At 51.4% G+C, this 19,857-nt stretch overlaps 8 protein-coding genes across 8 annotated transcripts; 4 read left to right on the top strand and 4 right to left on the bottom strand.

Annotated features, from left to right (window-relative positions):
* Positions 1-319: 319 nt before the first annotated feature.
* PG994_001792 (uncharacterized protein) lies at positions 320-511 on the bottom strand (the record flags this gene model as incomplete). Its single annotated transcript, XM_066853201.1, has 1 exon — positions 320-511. The coding sequence occupies one exon, from the start codon at positions 509-511 to the stop codon at positions 320-322; it is 192 nt and encodes a 63-aa protein (XP_066721342.1).
* A 2,843-nt stretch (positions 512-3,354) lies between these two features.
* On the top strand, positions 3,355-5,977 carry PG994_001791 (uncharacterized protein; the record flags this gene model as incomplete). The annotated part of the gene is made up of 5 exons (XM_066853200.1): positions 3,355-3,367; positions 3,708-3,961; positions 4,021-4,202; positions 4,617-4,675; positions 4,761-5,977. 5 exons carry the CDS (start codon positions 3,355-3,357, stop codon positions 5,975-5,977), a joined length of 1,725 nt encoding a protein of 574 aa, XP_066721341.1.
* Positions 5,978-6,681: 704 nt separating this feature from the next.
* PG994_001790 (uncharacterized protein) lies at positions 6,682-7,293 on the bottom strand (the record flags this gene model as incomplete). The annotated part of the gene is made up of 2 exons (XM_066853199.1): positions 6,682-6,711; positions 6,760-7,293. 2 exons carry the CDS (start codon positions 7,291-7,293, stop codon positions 6,682-6,684), a joined length of 564 nt encoding a protein of 187 aa, XP_066721340.1.
* Positions 7,294-7,718: 425 nt separating this feature from the next.
* PG994_001789 (UDP-glucose 4-epimerase) lies at positions 7,719-8,651 on the bottom strand (the record flags this gene model as incomplete). Its single annotated transcript, XM_066853198.1, has 1 exon — positions 7,719-8,651. The coding sequence occupies one exon, from the start codon at positions 8,649-8,651 to the stop codon at positions 7,719-7,721; it is 933 nt and encodes a 310-aa protein (XP_066721339.1).
* Positions 8,652-9,588: 937 nt separating this feature from the next.
* PG994_001788 (uncharacterized protein) lies at positions 9,589-11,790 on the top strand (the record flags this gene model as incomplete). The annotated part of the gene is given in 6 exon segments (XM_066853197.1): positions 9,589-9,941; positions 10,019-10,382; positions 10,394-10,712; positions 10,778-10,995; positions 11,052-11,244; positions 11,264-11,790. The coding sequence occupies 6 exon segments, from the start codon at positions 9,589-9,591 to the stop codon at positions 11,788-11,790; spliced, it is 1,974 nt and encodes a 657-aa protein (XP_066721338.1).
* A 247-nt stretch (positions 11,791-12,037) lies between these two features.
* PG994_001787 (uncharacterized protein) lies at positions 12,038-13,214 on the bottom strand (the record flags this gene model as incomplete). Its single annotated transcript, XM_066853196.1, has 2 exons — positions 12,038-12,464; positions 12,532-13,214. 2 exons carry the CDS (start codon positions 13,212-13,214, stop codon positions 12,038-12,040), a joined length of 1,110 nt encoding a protein of 369 aa, XP_066721337.1.
* Positions 13,215-16,635: 3,421 nt separating this feature from the next.
* On the top strand, positions 16,636-18,156 carry PG994_001786 (uncharacterized protein; the record flags this gene model as incomplete). Its single annotated transcript, XM_066853195.1, has 3 exons — positions 16,636-17,396; positions 17,456-17,472; positions 17,528-18,156. 3 exons carry the CDS (start codon positions 16,636-16,638, stop codon positions 18,154-18,156), a joined length of 1,407 nt encoding a protein of 468 aa, XP_066721336.1.
* A 205-nt stretch (positions 18,157-18,361) lies between these two features.
* PG994_001785 (transposase) lies at positions 18,362-19,563 on the top strand (the record flags this gene model as incomplete). The annotated part of the gene is made up of 3 exons (XM_066853194.1): positions 18,362-18,763; positions 18,812-19,474; positions 19,522-19,563. 3 exons carry the CDS (start codon positions 18,362-18,364, stop codon positions 19,561-19,563), a joined length of 1,107 nt encoding a protein of 368 aa, XP_066721335.1.
* Positions 19,564-19,857: the final 294 nt, after the last annotated feature.

Here is a 19,857-nt window from a genome sequence, read left to right as displayed (position 1 = left end):
CTCGAGGTGGGTGGAAGTCCTCAGCAGTGTTCCAAATAAACTCAAGCAGCTCATTTCATGCCGCGACATTTCGTGTCTCTCGTACTTCGTCTCCCTCCCCTCCTGAGTCCTCTTATATTATGGTAACCGCTGAGCTCCAACTCCAGAGCCTTTCGGCCACTGATGTGTATCCCCGACCTCTATGCTACTGGACTTAGGAGAGGTCATGTCGGTCATGCTGTTTTTTCTTTTGGTTTACTCGACACTTCTAACCTCGGCTTACTTCATCCTCGCAAGCCGTTACCGTTTTTCGGATCTGCGTACTGGTTGTAGGCATAGATCACCACGATTGCAGCGTCAACTCTGTCTCCTGGAACAGGCAAGGTTCGAATACCACTTTCTGGGCATTCATGCCGCCAAACAACTCATGCTCCTCCACCCCCGAAGCCACGTTGTCCTCGAGGATCGGGATGGCCCAGCCCCCCTCGAACCGTAGAAGCACAGCAGTCACTTGTTGGCTCTGCTCCCACATGGTGCTCATGCCGCTTGTCCTCGAAACTGTGTGGCTCTGCGCTGAATAGTTTCGGGATGGCGTCCGATGCTCCTGGCGGTGAATATGGGCGTAAGTTACAAGTATTGGACGCAATGGCTGGCACAAGAAGCTAGCAGTCCCATCCGATGATCGTCATGGTGGATTTTTTCGCGTGAACACCGCGGCACCCAGTGGGGGGGAATACGTCGGTCAGCGATACACGTATACAAATTTTGTCGTGGCCGCCCCCTTCCCCTCACCAAAACACGGAGAATGGGGGAGACTATGTAGTGTTACTGAGTTCCTACTAGTAGCCCGTTGAGTGATAACCATCGTAGGACGTATGAGCGAGGCAAAACGTGTAAACCTCCGCAACAAGTGCAGTGGGGTGTGATACTGGGGCTTTCTGGGTCTATATCGGGGCGCGATGCGGAGAAGTTCTTTGAACAGCAGGCAGAAAGGATATGGATTTGACTTGTTCAAGATCAGATAGTGGCCTTGTGTACATCAGATGCGTGCCGCCTCGACCGCCATACTTGCTACCTAATCTTTGAGATTTGTCCACCTACAGTCGATTCGGTTCAGTACACGTTCATCAGAGAGGCTTGGAAATCGCCATTTACTCGCTATCCCTCCCAATACATCTTCAACGAGTTCCTTCAAACTCGCAGTCCGCTCTTCGCTAACGTATGAGACGCACTAATGAATCTGGCGGACATTGCCTCGTCGTTGATCATTGTCGCCAACCTTGATGAAAATTTGTACTTGAGACAACTTATAACCTGATAACTGCCAGGGTTTTGGCCTGGAGCGGCATATTCGCGAACAGCAAACGCTCATCATGTCTGAGCGTCTTATACTGCCGAGACCGATTGGCTTTGATAGTTGAAGACATTCTGGATAATGTTCCATGTGGAGAGGACCTGCCTGATGGCTCATGGTATTCCCAATAGAAAAGTGTTAGTTAGATAGAAATTTAGTCCAGTCGTCACGACACGCCCTGTTCATGATTCGAGACGATGTTCTGTAGGGCTACCGCCTTGCTGGGTGGTAGTAATTGCAGAGCCGTGGACCGTTCGGATCAGATCAGCACCGAAGGAGCAATGCTAGTGAAGAGATATACTGCGTGCAAGCGTGAGGACGAGTCACCTTGGATGGAACTGTCGGTTCGACTTTCCACCATATGTGAAATGAGCAAGGACGGGCATCTCGCGGGTAATACCGAACTGGAGCGTGTCAGTTCACCAGCCCTCCGCATTCTTGGAGACAACGTTGAAAGTGGCGGTTTCAAGAGGTTTGTAGAGGCATAGCATCCTAGCCACTGTATCACCTCTCAAGGCGCTGTAACAGCCCAAAGGCACCACGGCGATCAAATCATGGCTTGAGTGCAGATGACTCTACATCTTCGGGTGGATAGATCCCATATCACGATTCATGATGTTACCTCACTTGGGCCAGACTCTAGAATACAAGAACCGTTTTACACATGGGGCTGAATGGGGTATTTCAAGCAACAACAGTGCAACCTTCAACCACCAGTTTGCCGACATCATCGACTGACACGCTCTCGTCATCGACCTCAGTGATCTAGCTCAGGCCTGTGATTATTCTCTTGTGTCCAAGGTTATAGGCTTATTCGGTTCCAGGATACCGCTTGTACACGAAGACATCCAGCAGGTTCAGAGGGTGTGAATCTCACGCTGCGAGATGGCTTCATCACCAAGACGCAGCCCTCGCAGCCCCTCCCAATGTACAAGGCTAGATTACCTGGCTAATTAAGATGCACGAATGAGCCCTGGGCATCATCGGGACGTTCTTCATCCAACGGTACGCCGACGGCACCGCTTCTACAATCATTACGAGTGTATCGATTGAACACATGTTATGCGTGGAACTGAAGAGTTTGGTATCCTAGAACAACATAAATGACTTTTGATTCGATGAGAAACAGGCAGGCTTCTGTCAGAGTGAGGTGCAAGGGGGGCGTGTTGCGTCCCGGGTAATACCTGGTAATGGAGGTTATGGTTTCGCGGGAACTAAAATTAAGCGTGACCCCTATTTTTGATAATGCGGAGAGCCGAGCCCGCTCGGATTACCTAAAATGGACTGCCAGTACGTACCTCTAAACACCAGGAGTCCATCGTAGTCGGTCGGGGGAGCAATGGGAAATTTTTCTTCAAACTTACGTTACACAAGCCGGTTGAGAAACTGGATGAAAAGCTTTTGGGAATGTTTGGCTGACAGGGAGCAGCTTGGCCGTGCCGTGGGCAAGACAGGATGGTACAAGTAGTTTATCAACCAACTTCATATAGAGCATGTATTTAAGTAGGGTGTCTTCATTATCTTGAGTTTGAAGAGTATCGTGGACATCACAGTTCCTTGCTAAACTCAGTCCCATTTGTCAGTCTTGTTAACACTATAATCACCATACACCAGTTGCTACAGAGTGCTTGAAGCTACCTAGATGATTTCATACAATAGGAGAGCTTCAGTGATGTTTGATACAATCATTTTGTACGTGCTATGGCGTAGGAGAACTCGGGTATGTAGATGAACCTAGCAATACTTGTACAGCTCTGCTGCCCTGGCGTCTGAATGCGTCAACATCTCTTGGGTTTGTCAACTACTGCTGGCTATTCCATTGACAGCCAGTGGTCCTATCTTGATCATGTAGGTCCATCACCACCAGAAATCGCAGAGCCAATACATGGGGTTTGTTTAGGATTACAGACTGTAAAGTAAGACGAAGAGTGGGTGTAGTCGTATGGCTTCTATAACACAACAGTGGCAGAGGTAATAGAACGGCTATGAGCTACTGCCCAGTGATATTGGTGTCCTTCATTATGCATACAGCAGGTAGCAATAAGAGCCATGAAGTACTTGAATTGGCCATACTTAATCTAGTGACATGTTCTGATGCAGAAGCCAGGCTTAGTTAGGGAACTCGTGGACTAAACAAACCAGTGAAGTGGTCAACGTGTGAGTGAGATGTGTGGTAGGCATACTGTAGTATCCCCTTCCATTGAATACAACAATAGGGACAATCAGCCAATCCCTATATGATCACAGAATAGCTGGAACAATCAAATAAATTCGGTGCACAGCTCCTAAACCATCAAGTCTGCATCCAACTGCATCTTACCCAAGAACGGAATCCAACACAACACTTTCTCACACTTGTTACTAAAGAGTCCAGAACACCTCACAACAACACCACAGCCAAACAACAAGGCCTCTCAATCTGTTTCCTCCTTCTCGCTGGCCTCCTTCAAGACCACCACAGTCAAACAACAAGGTCTTGATCTTCCACTGGCCATTCCCGTCCTTGCTACTAGCTGGGAGCAAGGTCCCTACGATTCCTACATCCAAACCCTTGACAGACACATTGCTTGGCTCAGCCCCAGCAAAGCACATAGCCAACGACGAAAACTCATCACTGCCCCAGAGCGGGTAAGAAGCACGCTGGTCCTTGTGGTCCTTCCAAGAACCCTTTTTGTACCAATCACCAGCAACTGTGTCCCACGCACAGCGTTCCCTGCTTGGTGGGAGAGCCTTGCCTAAAGTGCATTGCGGAGAACCAAGCCAAAGAGCGTGAAGCTAAAGCGGCTGCCCAACAAGCCAAGGACGAGAAGGCAAAGGCAACGTCCGACAAGGAGCAGGCTGGTAGTAGTAAGAAGAACAAGGGCAAGAAGTAAGTCCTATTTCCCCCCTGGTTATCGCTATCTGTTGCTGACAGTGACCAACAGAAACTAAAGTGGAAGTGAATTCATTTTGCGAGTAACATGATTCATTTTGATCAAGACATGAAGCCAACATCAGATTCCACTACATATATTCAGAAACTCGCAGGTGAGTTCGAATGATTATTTCAGTTGAGCACCTTCCTTTCTCCTCTTGAATTCCTAGAGCGGCCACCCGGCTTTTTTCTGGCTCGAGTGTTCCTTTTTTTTCTAAACCCTGATTAGACAACTGACAACTGTTGTTTAGCCACCATAATTTCCCTCAACTTTCCCTCAACTTCACCAGACTTTCCCTCAACGTCAGCAATCCCACCCATCCGACTTTTCTCAACTTCTACAAACACACTCTGCTACAAAGTAGCCAGCCAACTCAATATGGTCCAACCAATTTCCGACCTGCCTTTTGAGGCGACAAGAGCCCGAGGTAACACCTCTGATCATGAAACTGGCAAAACCTCATAAGTGGCGTACTAGCATTTGTTCCATTTATTCGCAAAATCCCATGATAGGCGACGGGTCTGAAGATTCGTTTGTTTCCGACGAAGCAAACATAGATGACATTATTGCCCTGTGCCAGCAGCTATGGTCTCTTGCACTGAAAGAAACTATCCAGGTCCAGTTTCTTGATTCAGGAACCTTCAATCAAGTCTTCGTTCTTTCCTGCGCAGACATCGCAGGCCAGCTGCCAGAAGTAGTACTGCAACTTCCATCTGATCAATCTTCGATTCCCTGTTCTGTGGCCATCCTCGAGTGGCTGAACAAACATACAGATCTCAAGGTTCCCAAAGTAATCACCTGGGATGCAACAAAAAGCAATCCACTCAAACACGGCTACATCATTATGTCCCGAATTCCAGGACAATCTTTGCAGAGTGTCTGGAAGCACCTCTCTCAAGAGCAGAATATCATTGTCACCAAGGAGATAGCGCAATTGTACCAGCAAATGGAGTCGGTCACGAGTCCGATTGCAGGACGAATCAATACGTCGCTTAACAGACCAAACCCGGACGACCATCTTTTGGTATTGTTTGAGCCTCTTCAAGAAATGGTCCAAGGCATGGCGGATTCGGAGCTCTTTGAGCCCGAGAATGACCATATTTGCCTACAGCATCCAGACTTCTTCCCACGCAACATCATGATCGACTTTAATCCGGATCCGGTAGTCACAGGAATCATAGATTGGGACGACGCTAACTTTGTACCGCGATTCGCTGCTCGTCTTCCGCCCCGATGGCTTTGGCAGACTGGCTGGTGGAAACACGAAGATAAAGACGACGAAACTGAAGAAAACAATGACGACGAATATGAGAACGATGAGTGTGCAGACGGTAAAGACGAGTTTTACTGGGTTGAAGAGCCTTTGGACGACGAGGGAAATGCACCGGAGACACCCGATGATGCAGAGATCAAGAGAGTTTTCGAGGAAGCTGTCGGAGAGCATTGGGTCTGGGAGGCTACCAGTCCGTGGTTCCCTCTTGCTAGACGGATCTTGCAATTCTCTCAGCGGACTCTCTTTTGGGGCCGCGACTTTCCGCTCATTACTGAGTGGAAGGACAGATGGGATGGACTTTTCCCGAAAGATCCAGATGGCTCTGAGCACTCCGAGGACTCAGATACTGCCGAGACGATGGAGCACCTGGAGAACGACGATGATGACGAGGAGGGCGAGTATCCTCTTGAGACTGAGGTCCAGGCGGACCTGGATATGGAGCACGTTGAGACCTGAGTCTGTGGATAATCCAGACTTTCTGCTATGCTTGCCAGACACGACGCATACTGCTGGTACGGTTTGATGAATCACGATTAGGTGGCTGGACGCCTGGTTTGGCGCCACCTAGACACGTACTACAGCTAATGATGAATGCTATGAATCAACAAAAGTTGCGTCTGTATATGTCCTCACAGGACTTAGTGAACCCTAACTGTGCGAAGTCTCAATGATGCAAAGCTGTATTTTCCTGTTGGTGTAACTACTCGTAGCATCTAAGGTAATGTCTTTATAAGACTTTCCTTTCTGCTAGTGGAGGAGTCAGTCACTGTTGAAACAAAATTAACGAAGAACAAAGGAGGAGAAGGAGGGCTAGCTGCGCTTGGAATACTCCAACCTCCAAGAAGAAAGGAAGTGCCCTGAGAAGAGATGTTATAGATTGCCCATAATCTTCATCAACTCGACAGCCACCAGTTGGATCTTGTCTCTAACATCCTCGGGGCACCTGACAAATCTGTCCGGATGCCATGTCCTTTTCTGTTCGCTGATAAATGAATCCCTGTCCTCCTGAGAAAGCTTGTGTACGGTCACGTATGCATGGAACATTTCCTTGATGCTATGTTGACAAAAGCTCACACGCAACCCTTCTTTCCTTCCCTTGCTGCTGTCGTTGTCGCTCCTGGCGGGCTTGCTCACTTCTGGTCCATTCCCGCACGTATTCTTCAGTGTCCCTCAATATCCATTCCTAAAGCCTGTGGATCAATAAATATTATTTGGCGCCAATGGGTTGAAGAACTTACAAAGTCTACTGAATCCAGCCTCGTGTCAAAGGTGCCATAGCAGCGACCTCTTCCATTGGGTCCAGGGAGGAATTCCTTCTTAGTAATCGCGCGGTACCGTTGGTAGACGTAAATACCTAGCCATGATATTACAACGACGCCGCAAACAACGCCGCAGGCGATGGCAGTCCATTTTGCTAGGCCCAGTACGAAAGACCCCAAGTCTGGTACCCGCCACAGCCATGCGATAAACCGGGATGGTGCGTGTACTAGCCACTCAGCGGCTGATTTGAGACCAGCAAGGATATAGCCGGGGACCCGTGACATGAAGTCTTGGATAGAGGTCCATATGTGCGAGATTGAGTCGCCTAGGGATCTGAGGAGACGCGCAATCCATATTTTGAGATCTCGGATAGGTGCCAGCTCCGAAACGGCCGAAATTCGATGGGCAGAATCTGCAATTTCTTTGGTCGCAGTTTGAAGCAAAACCTCCGATTGCATCCCGGCTTGCTGCGCGCTGTTTGCGTATCTGGCAGATGAGGGGGTATCAGACATTCCTGAGGACGAAAGACATGGCGCCGGCAATTCAAAACCAAGACAAAACGGACGTAGAGGGCCTCGCAGCAGTTATGGGATTGGGTTGAGATTGGGTTGAACATTTCGTGAGGCTATGCAAACGACAAGCCAACAAGCGCGGCCGTTCCAGCGGCCAGGCAGAGAAATGTGGAAAAACATGGACGCTCGCTTACAGCGCCCAACTGCAGGAGGCCCACCACTAAATATGCTGTGCAACGTGGAAGTCGGCAACAGAAAAGAACAAGCACGGGGAAAAAGAAGTACACCTCATAATATCTATCACTACATGACAATGGAGATGTTTTATGTTGGCAACAGTGTGCGGGCAGGGCTCAGATACGGCTATGGTCCTCTGGGAACGTTAGAAAGGGCTATACAGCATAAAACTGCAATACTAATCTGGCTCATGGCGTGTAGTACTTTCTCCAATTGTGTTCCTCCTTAAAGCCCAACACGTCCTTGATCTTCTTGTTAGACAGAGGGGCCTCCCATTCCCCCATCTTCCGGGTAATCTTCGTATTCGGAGCCACCTTGGCCAAGAACTCCTCGGTCGGCACCGTCGTGGTAATGGTATCGTTGGTCGCGTTGAAGATCTGAAACCCCAGCCCGTCCTTCTGAATGCACAAATAGCAGATCTGGCCGAGGTCCCGGGCGTCGATGTAGCTCCACGCATTGCGCCTCCGTGTCGCCGGCTCGCCCACGTGCCGGGGGAAGTCCCGCGCGTACTCGTGGGGCTCGACAACGTTGCCGATGCGCAGGGCGTAGATGTCGGCGCCGCCGAAGCGGCGCGAGAACCCGCGCGCGACCCGCTCGCCGCACAGCTTCGACAGCGCGTACGTGTCCATGGGGTTGACGTCGTCGTCCTCGCCGAGCGGGAAGTGGTCGTAGTCGACGTCGGCGCCCTCGGCGAAGCAGACGCCGTACGTGGTCTCGCTGGACGCGATGATGATTTTCGGCACCCCTAATTTGCTGGCCGCCTCGACGACGTTGTACGTCGATGTCACGTTGCCCCGCCACGTCTCGTTGTCCGGGACCAGCATGACGCGCGCGTACGCGGCGAAGTGGATGACGACGTCGGGCGGCTGCGGGACGCGCCCGTCGTCGAAGCCGCCGAAGTTGAAGTGCGTCGTCAGCGCGTTGAAGACCTGGCCGGAGTCGGTCAGGTCCGTCTTGAGCGTGAAGACGTCCGGGTTGAGCCCGTGGCCGTCCGGGCTCGGCAGGGGGTTCAGGTCCAGGTTCAGGACCTTGTGGCCGCGCTTGAGGAGCTCCGGGATCACATGACGCCCGGCTTTCCCACTGCCTCCAGTGAACACGATCCTCTTGCCTTCGATTGCCATGGCGAAAGTCTATTGTGAGTAGACTGGCGGTCAGTGTTGTTTGACTTCAGGTTGACACTGCCCAGGAGAAAACCAACTTGTGTCGGGATAGGTCCAGGGCAGGGGGAGCTTGTACTTGGTCTTGACGTCAAGACATTTTTGCGGGGCAGAATCCGGAGAGGGATGGAGCTTGGTGGACCAACTACAAGCCTATATGCAGGTCGATGTACTCCAGTATTTATCGGACCCGCACCGGCTATAGGAGATGGTGCAGTATTCCCGTCTAATGCCCGTGGAGTTCCTAGTTGGGCTATTAATAATCGGGAACTGCAGCCTATACTCTACTTCGTACTATATTGTCTGAATACTTGTTACTAATAACGTTAATATAGTGAAGGCTGATACACTGCAACGGGCCTTTGCTGACATTTTGAACATGAGGTAGCTCTATATTTAGATAAACTAGACTTCCTTTTGTTTCACAAAAGCAATGCCCGTTGGGATCAAGAGTATCTCCTGGTCTGACTAATCGCTATCTTTCTAGTACCGTTTGAATAACATGGCATATCCAGAACCCAATGCTTGGGATGGGTTCTCACCAATTTGAAGAAGACACAGTCATAGGAGAATATACTGCTTTATTAGAATTAGCTACCTATCCATCTTCACATGCACGTTCCCCGCATAGGGGCACCGGCTCGGCTAGCACTGGTGTTGCGAAGATCGGCCGGTATAAGCGATTTTCGGCTTTCCACGACGCCATCCCGGCGTTACGCTAGGCGCCGAGCAGACAGTAGCGAGAGTCAAGAACGGTACGCAGGGGACCATAAAGTAAATGAAGCATTGTGGACACCTCTGTTTTTCCACCAGACCTCTTACCCATTCATCGCATTGCGTTTGTGACAACCTGCTTCCCCTGTACACATTGTATTGCCTTATCAAAAGGCAAGACAAGAACATGGAACCAGTGACTTCCGCTAATGCTGGAAATGGAATGCCTGTTTGCCATGTTGTGACCCCCGTCGGCATGCTGGGCTACGGCTTCGACGAGAAACTGACGGAAACGGCACTCGAATCGCTCGTTTCTACCGGTACCCCAACCGCCATCATCCTCGACTCAGGGTCCACGGACAGCGGCCCGGAGAAACTGGCCTTGGGTGTGACGACATGCCCTCGCTCATCTTACTACCGAGATTTGTCCAAATTACTGAAGCTGGTCTATGCGTTCCATGTACCCCTGATATTCAGCTCTGCAGGGGAGACGGGTCTGACGCCCATGTCAAAGAGGTTTCACAGCTCATCGAGGAGATTGTATCAGAGAAGGGAAACGAGTAAGATTATTCTTTGTCCCCAACTCCTGTTGAACAGAGGGTTTAACCCATAATCAGACACTACCGCTTCAAGGTGCTTGCGATTTTCGCCGGCATCGACAAAGCCATTGTTTTGGACCGACTGCGGAAAGGATCCATCACTGGCTGCGGCAAGTCCGTACCACCGCTTACTGAAAATGACGTTGAGAATTCAACCATGATCATGAGTCAGTTAGGCCCTGAGCCATTCTTGGATGCAATGGCGGCAAACCCAGACTTCGATGTCATTGTTGGGGGAAGAGCCTACGACCCGGCACCATATTTCGCATACGCTGCACACCTGATGAAGTCCCAACTGGCAATGCGAGCCCCAAGGAGAGACAAAGACTATTTGGGGCTCTCCAGCACATGGGCAAGATCATGGAGTGTGGAGGGCTTTGCAGTGAGCCCAAGTCCTACGGAGCCGTCGCTACGGTCTATGATAACGGCACATTCGATATCGTACCAACTCTGCCTACATCAAGGTGCACCCCCCTTTCCGTCGCGGCTCATACGTTGTACGAGAAGTCTCGGCCCGACCTTCTCTACGGACCGGGTGGGTGGCTCGACCTGACCAAGTCCACATACGAGCAAATGACAGACGGAAGAACAGTCCGGGTAGCGGGGAGCACATTTCACTTCTCCGAGGACAACGCACAGCCCTATCAGCTGAAGCTGGAGGCGGCGACGATCGTGGGCTACCGAAGCATGTACATGGGAACTATAAGAGATCGTAAGTGATGCTTCCGCAACAAAGTTCTACTGATCCCGTGAGTACTGCTGACCTGTATAATGCAGCAATACTTATCCACCAGATCGACCCCCTGCTCGACCAGGTCCGTTCGTACATCACCGCACAGCACACTGATGTCTCCGATTGGGATATTCATTGGCACATCCATGGGAAAGACGAATCAGGTAAAGTTGCCAATGACATCTTCCTGATCGGCGAGGTGATCGCGCCTACACAGGCGCAGGCCAGAGCTATTGCTTCGACCGCTCGGGTTGGGACAATGGTAAGATAGACGCTTCAGGGCTTTAGGAAAAACCGAGACTAACAGAACAATTCCAGCATGGAAGCTACCTGGGCCAAAAGGCTACTTCTGGCAATTTCGGGTTCGGCATTGGTGGTAAAGTCGAGATCGAGCTGGGGCCGTGTGCCAAGTTCTCGATTTACCACTTGATGGACCTCAAGGAAGGCGAGAAGCATCTCTTCTCCCCCCCAGGACCAAGTGGCATCCGCCAGCAAGGCCGAATCCCCCTCAGTACGCATTTTACACACAGTCTCAACGATCGGCCGTGGCGAAAAAACCGACACTTCCCAGGATGCTTCCAGCACGACAGCGAAAGAACTACCGATAAACCTCTCGTCGAAGCCAAAGAGCAACAAGGGAGAAAGTGCTGCCCAGACACCCGCTGATTCCACCCCCAACAGCAAGGCGGAACCCTCACCAGCGCCTACCGTGCTAGGCGACATAACTCGCGTCCTCCGGTCCAAGAACGCGGGCCCCTACGAAATCACGCTCGACGCCATGTTCGAGTCCGAGGCCACGTACCAGACCATCAAGCACAGCGGCCTTCTCAGCGAGGAGTCGGTGGCGGCCGCCTTGGGGGTGAGCCGAGACCACATCGTTTGGTGCGGTTTCTTCGACCCGGCCCGGGCTTTCAAGGTGACGATCCCGCGCATCCGCGGCGGCAAGCTGGTTCCTGCGGGCGGGTACATGGAGGACGACGTACATGGGACCCAGCAACATCTGGAGCTGTTCAACATGAAGCTGTCGGACGAGTTGCTGGCTCGCTTAGCTGTCTAAGATAAAGAGGGTGGGTGCTTTCAGATGGCCGTATTGATGATCGATGATGAGCGCGAGACCCGAAATGCTGCTTTTGCATCAACACGTGAATCTAAAGCTGCTAAGTTGTCATATTCTCATGTCTCCTAGTAGTACCGTTTTATAATGATTTCAATGAATGGATACAGTAATAGCAGCAATAGCCAGCAAGAGTCGTGTTCCCATCTAATTGCGACTCAAAGGTACGATACTCTGTAAACTATTATTGTTATAGAAAGGGATCATCGGGGTATTGATCAGAAGCCGCCGCCTCGAAGTCAAAGTTGAATACTTCCCACATTGGGTTGTTCCAGAAGTCCGACGGTAAGCCCATCTCATACCCCTGCCCTTCCGCTGTCATGTTCATGCCATCGGCATAGACCGTGGGCACGTCCACCTCGCTGGCATTTACCATCTCTCCCGCAGCTAACTCCTTTCCCTTTTCCGCCCTCGTCGGCGCGATGTGGCTCCCATTGGCGCTATTACCGCCAGCCGCTTCTGCTGCGCCACCACCATCACCACCACCCCCATCCGGCGCCGGCGTCGTCACCCGCTCGTCCGCAGCCACCTCAACGGCCCCCCCGCGCAGCTCGTGCGCGGTGCTGATGGCGTCGAACAGGATGGAGACGCCCATGCGGTCCGTGAGGGCGCAGCGTCTGCGTGTCGGCGCGGTGCGGCGCCTGGCGGCAGAGCGTCTCGAACAGCACCACGGCGCGCGCGTACTCGTCCGCGGGCTCGAGGGACCAGCGCCGGAACAGGCCGTGCGCCGCGAGCACGTGGTTAGCGGCGCGCTGCTGCTCGTCGGCGGGCGCGGCGCTGTTGAGGCTGAAGTAGCGCAGCAGGAACACGGTGGCGAAGACGACGGCGAGGAAGTGCTTCTTGCTGAGGGCGCGCTGGCAGTCCTCGCGCGTCATCTGGAAACGGGACAATAACAGGTTGTTGTGGGGGCCCTCGTCGCTGTTTTGGCCGTCTTCGGCTACGGCGGATGATGCCGTGGCGGCGGGCTTTGGCGTGATGGTTTGGGCCAGGTCGATGATCCGGAGAGCAGCGCCGAGGCCCATCTTTAGGATGATGCTGCGCGATGTCGAGTCGACGGGCGCGCGGGTGATTATGGCGGCGTACATGTGCAGCTTCGCCGTTAGTATGGTGAAGGCCGTGCTGTCGGTGCTGACGCCCGCCTGCTCATCGGAAATCTCGTCGAGCTTTTCGTCGATCGTCTGCACGAGCGACACGTCGACGAGGAGGTCGTTCGTGTTGGGCCACAGCATACTGGAGAAGCTGGCGATGAGCTGCTGCACCTTGACCTGGGTCAGGAACTCCCGAGGGCCATAATAGGCGCTGAAAACCGACTTAATTGTGCGCAACTCTGCTGGTTGGCTGATGAGGGGTGACAGTCCCAGGTGCATGGCGAGCCTGTGTTCGATATCAGTAGCCCTCTCTTCATCTGTTAGTTGGAGGGGTCTAGTTATGCTTACGAATTGCATACGTAGAAGCAACCCAGCCATGTATTAGTTCTTATTTCCATGTTCCCAGGGGCAACTCCAATACTCCTAAGCGAGGGAGGAGGCTTGGGACGGTTGAGCCCCTGCAAAGATTCAACAAAGCCAGGATGTTAGTTAAGTGGTCATTTTGGTCTATTCAGGGGTATTGTGATAACGGGATGAAACGAACCATGTAAAACGCGGCATTCATTGCGATACCGGCATACAGCCAGCTGGGGTCAAGCCTTTGATGCTTTGCTCCTAATGTCCAGTGGCATATGCACAAGATTGCTTGGAGTTTCGACAGGGGAAGCGGTGCCTGTAGCGCTTCTTTGCTTAAGAATTCGGTGTAAGGCTGCTTGAGGCGTCCGAATAGTTCTTGATACTGCGGCCCCGACATTCGCAACGAAACAATGGCTATAATGGCCCAGAAGAGCAAAGGACAACTCTGATACATGTTCGACATTGAAATGTGCCCAAGGATAGGGAGTTGAGGATGGTAGTAGGTCGCGAAGCTTTAGAGCGATTCTCCGATTAGAGGCCAGTAAACTGTAGGAAGCAGGGGGCACGGGCACCTCGCATCTAGAGGGCGACTTACATCTTGAAGATATCGATAGCCAGATCCCTGTGGACCACGGCATCACCGAGATGTACTTCTGCCATGTCGAACTCGAAGTCGTCCTCCAATGTGTCTGGGCATGAAGGATTTGGTGTGTGAGAGTTGTCGCCAGAGGTACTCGGCTCCGTAGATGAATGGACGGGCCTCATGGACTCTTGTGCGCCTCGCTTTTCTCGCAGTTCTTGCAGTTCCTTCGACATAGCCTCTAGCCGTCTGCAAGGAGATGATTAGTTATGGTGCGCTAGGCCTCTCCATGTTTATAGCGTTACAGCAGGCAACCTACTTCCTTGCTGGCGTTCGTCTGAACATGGGGTCTACCCGTACATCTCAGCTGCCGAGACTGACATCTTGAGCACGGGTTGGGATATTTTGCTTTGGAGTCGCATTTCAGCTGTTAAGGGGTGTTAGCCAGGACAGTATAGGCGTGTGTACAGGGGGCCAGTGTGGCGCAAACTTTGGCTTGCTTGCACTCGGTGCATGTCTTGACCAGCCGTATGCCCGACCAGCCGGGTGTCGCTGACGCCATCGCTTGGGAGTCCTTAATTGCAGCCGAGCCGCCGCGGGTATGCAATAGCACGCAAATATGCTGCTGTACTTTGACAACCTGACCGTTGGTTGTTTGGAGTTTTTCTTTGCTTTTCTCTCCATGGCGTGAAGAAACGAGAAAACGAGTTTTGCTTCGCGAAAAAAGCTGACGCCGTACAAATGTTCCAAGGGGGCTGTGCTCTGCCTCTCTCGTATGTAAGTAGGCGTTAATTAACGCGTGTCTACCCCTGTAAATAACACAGCCACAGTTCTATATTAGGCTTGCTTATAATTATAAGCCCCTATTTAAAAGATCCGTCACTATACAAAAAACTTACTGTAAGTATATTAAGAGTTAATATAAATTTGGTTCTCGTCTCAATAATAAACTCTTTCCTTATTAAGCGAATTCTCCGACCGCGACAACAGAACAGTCTAGACTGAGCAGCTAGGAGGCCCATCTACGACCGCCAGGCCTGCTGGCTGAGCTGCTCGTATTATAAGATCCTCAGGAGGGCCACGAGAATGGACTGTCCACCACCCTCTACAAGAGTGGTAAGTCAAAACTTGAAACCACTTCCTACTATATCTGGCTCTTAGGTATGGTGGTTTAACTATGAAAAACGAGCTCGGAATTTATCACAATATAATGTAGCTGAGGGCAAATGCTCAAGATATACCCCTCTTCATAGTGATAACCCTTCTCTAGAACACCGTCCATCACATAGGCGGGATTGGCATGCTCAAATCCGTCCGCGTCTCCGGACTCGGCCGTGCTGTAGCCCCCTCCCCTGGGGTAGAGGTGTCACCGGTTCCCGTGCTAGCTCCCGCTTGTGTGTCGGCCCGGGGTCGAAGCAAGGATGAGAGGAGGCGAAGAGAGAATGCCGCGCATTACCTCACGAGAAAGATACACTGGGAAATCCCAAACTCGCTGCTTTTGCCGTGGATCCGGGGTAAGTGGAGAACCACGATGGAACCCCGGCCCCTTCGGACCTCGTAAAACGGGTACACGCGACCCTCCCACCTTCGAAGCCCTTCGAAGCCTCATGCAAACCGACACAGGAAACACAGGGGCGCGCAATTTGGCTTCAAGCAAGCCGCCGTGCCCGTTGATGAACCTGCCGACTTTGTATTTGCCCAGGTCAGTTTCTCCCATGGGTCTGCGCGAGCGATCACTTTAGGAGACCCACCTCAGCCTTGGCACTGACGTTGAAGTTGCAGATCGAGAAAGATACCCGTGAAGAAGCATCGGGCAAGTTCGTTGCTTCCACGAGTCGCAAGAGTATATCGAATGGGAGCCCGCATGCAACAAGGCCCAAGGTCAAAGTCCTGAGAACCATACATCTGTTTCTGATATCAGATAAAGGCAGTGAGCCAAGTTGATCACCTCCTTACTAAAGCGGTAGGTACTCAGCCCTCTGATTCTTATGGTTACTGATGGTTGATCAAAATTGGGGAGCTCTAAGCAGAGCCTAATTTCTGCGAAATCGTATCCGTCTCGCCGTGATTCCGAAAACCAAACCATCGACATCTCCGTGGGGTCGATTAAGATTACGCCTGGCTCCACCCGTCCAGGGGCAACTTTATATCGACCCGTCTTCTCCTGCTGCGCCGGCTCAGCTCTGTACCAAGCGTCCTCCCCAACAGAGCTCTTCCCGAAGCACCGATGACCTCAATATCAGTGAGGACACGCCAAGGAATGACAATTCGCTCGTGTCCTGGCTGCAAGATCGATAGTGGTTTGCAGTAAGCTGATGACAATTTCGTGCTAGGAGCTAACGGCCAGACAGGGGTAGATCTCACACACACACATATAACCGCTGTAGGTACTTGCTCGTTCTCACCCGAGCCCTCTCAAGCCATCTTACTCAGCTCACTGATCGTCACTCCTTCTCACAGCTGTCTATGTCCCATGCTTCGATCTACTCAGTACCTACCTGGCTAGCTTTACGGTTGATCCTGTATCTGGCTTTTGCTCTCTCTTGAGCCTTCGCAACTCTGTGATAGCTCGATGAGGTCACGCGAATATGGAACACACTGTTCCCATCCCGCCTTGACAACGATCGGGTTTGGAGGGTAAGTTTCCGTTTATGGCTTGAGACGGGCTGTCCTTGGTCGACTGACAGTATGTTACGCTAGATTGCAAGCTGCCCTTGCCCTGTTCTCGGGCCAAGCTGTTGTGAGTGCTCCCTCGTTACCACCATGACATGGATATGGATTTCTAAACTGCCATCGCTGCCCCTGTTGCAGATTCATCTCCAAGCCATTGGCCTTAGTCCGTCAGAGACCACCCTCACCTTATTATCGGGCCCAATATGCGGTGCTGTTTTCCAGCCGGCTTTTGGGAGCTGGAGTGACCGATGCCTCTCTCGTTGGGGGAGGCGAAAGCCGTTCATCATCACCGGGGTCATCGCTTTGATCCTGTCAATTCTATCTCTGGCCTGGGTGAATATTGTTCCCCAAGCAATTCGTCGAGGGACAGCTTCGCATGAGACCCGGGGAGGGATTATGGTCGTACTGCCCGTCGCCCTGACCTTCATCGTCTTTGTGGCCATCCAGGCCGTCCACGTGGGACTGCGCGCCCTGATCACCGTTGACTGCACGCCTGTGCAACAGTCCGAGGCCAATACTTGGGCCGGTCGCCATAGCAGCTTTGGGGGAGCTTTTGCCTTCCTCACGGCTTACTTGGATCTTTGGCATGGAATCGACAGGCTTGACAAGACTGTTTTCTCCCGCGCAAGCATTCCCACAGCATTGTACCTCTCGATTACCATCGCCGTCACCTGCTTTCTCACGAAGGAGCGGCTGGCGGGGCCTTCATTACAGGAAGAGAAACGCGGATTAGGAAACTTGAGGATCATCCGAAGCATCTTTCTTGGCGCATCGAGCCAGATCAGGACCATTTATATGGTGCAGTTCCTTACTTGGCTGGGCATGTTTCCCTTTCTATATTACACGGTAACGTATGCTTAAACACCCTCTCCTCCCCTGCACTTAGCATTTATTGACATGACTCTCTTAGATACGTCAACGGTCTTGGTAAGTACTCTGCTACGACAGTATGGATGGCTCCTGAATCTAATCTCATGTGTAGAAGCAAAACCAGAAGATGGGAGCACCAGAAGCCCGCATCACGACATGGGTGCCTTGGCACCAGTTGTGTACTCCATTGTCTCCATGTTTGCAGCAATGGTGTTGCCTAGGTCATCACTTGTTCATACCACTGATTCTCGAAGCTGGTTTGCAAACTTCTGCACAGCACGCGGTCTATGGGTTGTATCGCAGCTGTGCTTCACCGCCGCCATGCTGGGCACGTTCTTCGTCTCCTCAGCCCTTGGAACCGCAATCCTCTTTGGCATTGTAGGAGTCAGCTTCGGTATCAACGCCATAGTGCCGTTCTCCTTGCTAGGCGAGGAACTCTCCCGCCCGCCGACGCATTGGACCGAAACCGACTGGTCGCGCAGCCATGGTCTGGTCTATGGGCTTAATAACCTGGCAATTTGCCTGCCGCAGATTCTCATCATTTGCTTGATGGGGATTACATGGCAGCATCAATCCCCTGAATCGGGACATGGAGAAGGAAATCCCGCTCGAGATGTGGTCTGGTTTCTCCGTTTCGGTGGCTTTGCGACCTTGGTTGCTGCATACTTTGTTACCAGGTTGGAGAAGAGGCCAAGGCAGGAAGATGTCGTAGAGTATGTGGAGATCCCTTTGGAAGCGTAGGCGTCGAGCCAATACTCTAAGTGTAACAGATTTATAGCCGTTGTAAACATATAACGTACGTCACCCCATAATTGACCCCCCCTGTAGTTGACCCCCCTGTCGACCTCCACCACGATTCACCGCCATTTCGATTCAAAAAGAAATTTCTCAACGAATTTTGATCCGAATTACTTCATTCTTTCAAATATATACCAATTCACCGATGATGCGTTCATATACCGAAAGCGACATCTCTGCCGCCATCCAAGATGTGTCAAGCGGTAAATCTATTCATAAGGCTGCCCTTCATTGGGGTATTCCACGGTCTACCCTTATTAGTCGACTTCACGGCCGACAATCACGTCGAGAATCAAAATCTGCCTATCAGAAGCTCTCTCCAGTTCAAGAGAAGCATCTGGCAGACTGGATTTTAGCCCAAGAAGCCCTTGGAGTCGCACCAACGCATACGCAAATCAAGGAACTGGCTCAGCGCGTTTTAGCCCTTCATGGCAACCCTATGCCATTGGGTAAAAACTGGATAGAGTCATTCCTTCGACGTCACCCAGCCTTACGGACGAAGAGGCAACGTCGTATCGACTCCCAGCGTATCAATGGGGCATCAACTGAGGTAATCAAGTCTTGGTTTTCAACCAAATTACGTATACCTCAAATCCAGGCTATTAAACCTGAAAACAGACATAATATGGACGAGCACGGTATCCTAGAAGGCCAAGGAGGCAATGGCCTTGTAGTAGGCAGTTCGGAACTACGTTCTATTCAACAAAAACAGCCTGGTTCAAGGTGTTGGACGACCATATTGGAATGTGCATCGGCAGTCGGCAGGGCCATCCCTCCTTTGGTGATTTACAAGGGTAAATCGGTCCAAGAGCAATGGTTCCCCCATGAACTCGATGAATTTCGAGGATGGAAGTTCGATACGAGCAATAAAGGCTGGACGAATGACGAGATCGCCGTCAAATGGCTCGAAGAGGTCTTTATACCGGAAACCGCCCCGAACGACCCAAAGGATGCCCGTTTACTTATTCTGGATGGACATGGCAGTCATACAACCGACGATTTCATGTCCCTTTGCTACCAGAATAACATTTACTTATTATTTTTACCCCCTCATTCATCACACGTTCTTCAACCCCTCGATATTGGGGTCTTCGCCGCTATGAAGACTTATTACCGGAAGGAGATCGGTTTCCTGTCCTTATTAACGGATTCAGCTCCTATCGGTAAACTGAACTTCCTTATATGCTATTCTAGAGCCCGTAAAAAGGCTTTATCGGCTCAGAATATCAAGGGTGGTTGGCGTGGTAGTGGTCTTTGGCCCGTATGTGTTGCCAAGCCACTCACCAGCCCTCTTTTACTCGAAAACAGCAACCAAAAGCGACCGGAAGAGACAACACAGGCCTCAGCTAGTCAATATAAGGCCCTCATACCTATCCAAACTCCTTTGGCTAATGGTGTATTATGGTCAACACCAAAAAGGTCCATTGATCTGGAGCGCCAGATTCGACACTTTCACCAATTAGGTCAAAGCGACCTTACTACACAACGCCAGCTATTCAGGAAGATCCAAAAAGGATACCAAGAGAAGGACTATCTATTAGTCAATGCGGAATTGCAAATCCAGTCCTTAAAAGAGAAATTAGAGCTTGCAAGGCCACGAAAGAAACGAAGGGTACAGATTAGCCCGAATTCGAAATTTACATC

This window comes from Apiospora phragmitis, assembly GCF_038363925.1.
Source record: "Apiospora phragmitis strain CBS 135458 chromosome Unknown utg000002l:1.0-5516284.0:1.0-5523493.0, whole genome shotgun sequence".
Classification (NCBI taxonomy): Eukaryota; Fungi; Ascomycota; class Sordariomycetes; order Amphisphaeriales; family Apiosporaceae; genus Apiospora; species Apiospora phragmitis.
Note: the sequence above shows the minus strand (reverse complement) of the source record. Positions and strands in the feature narration are given on the sequence as shown.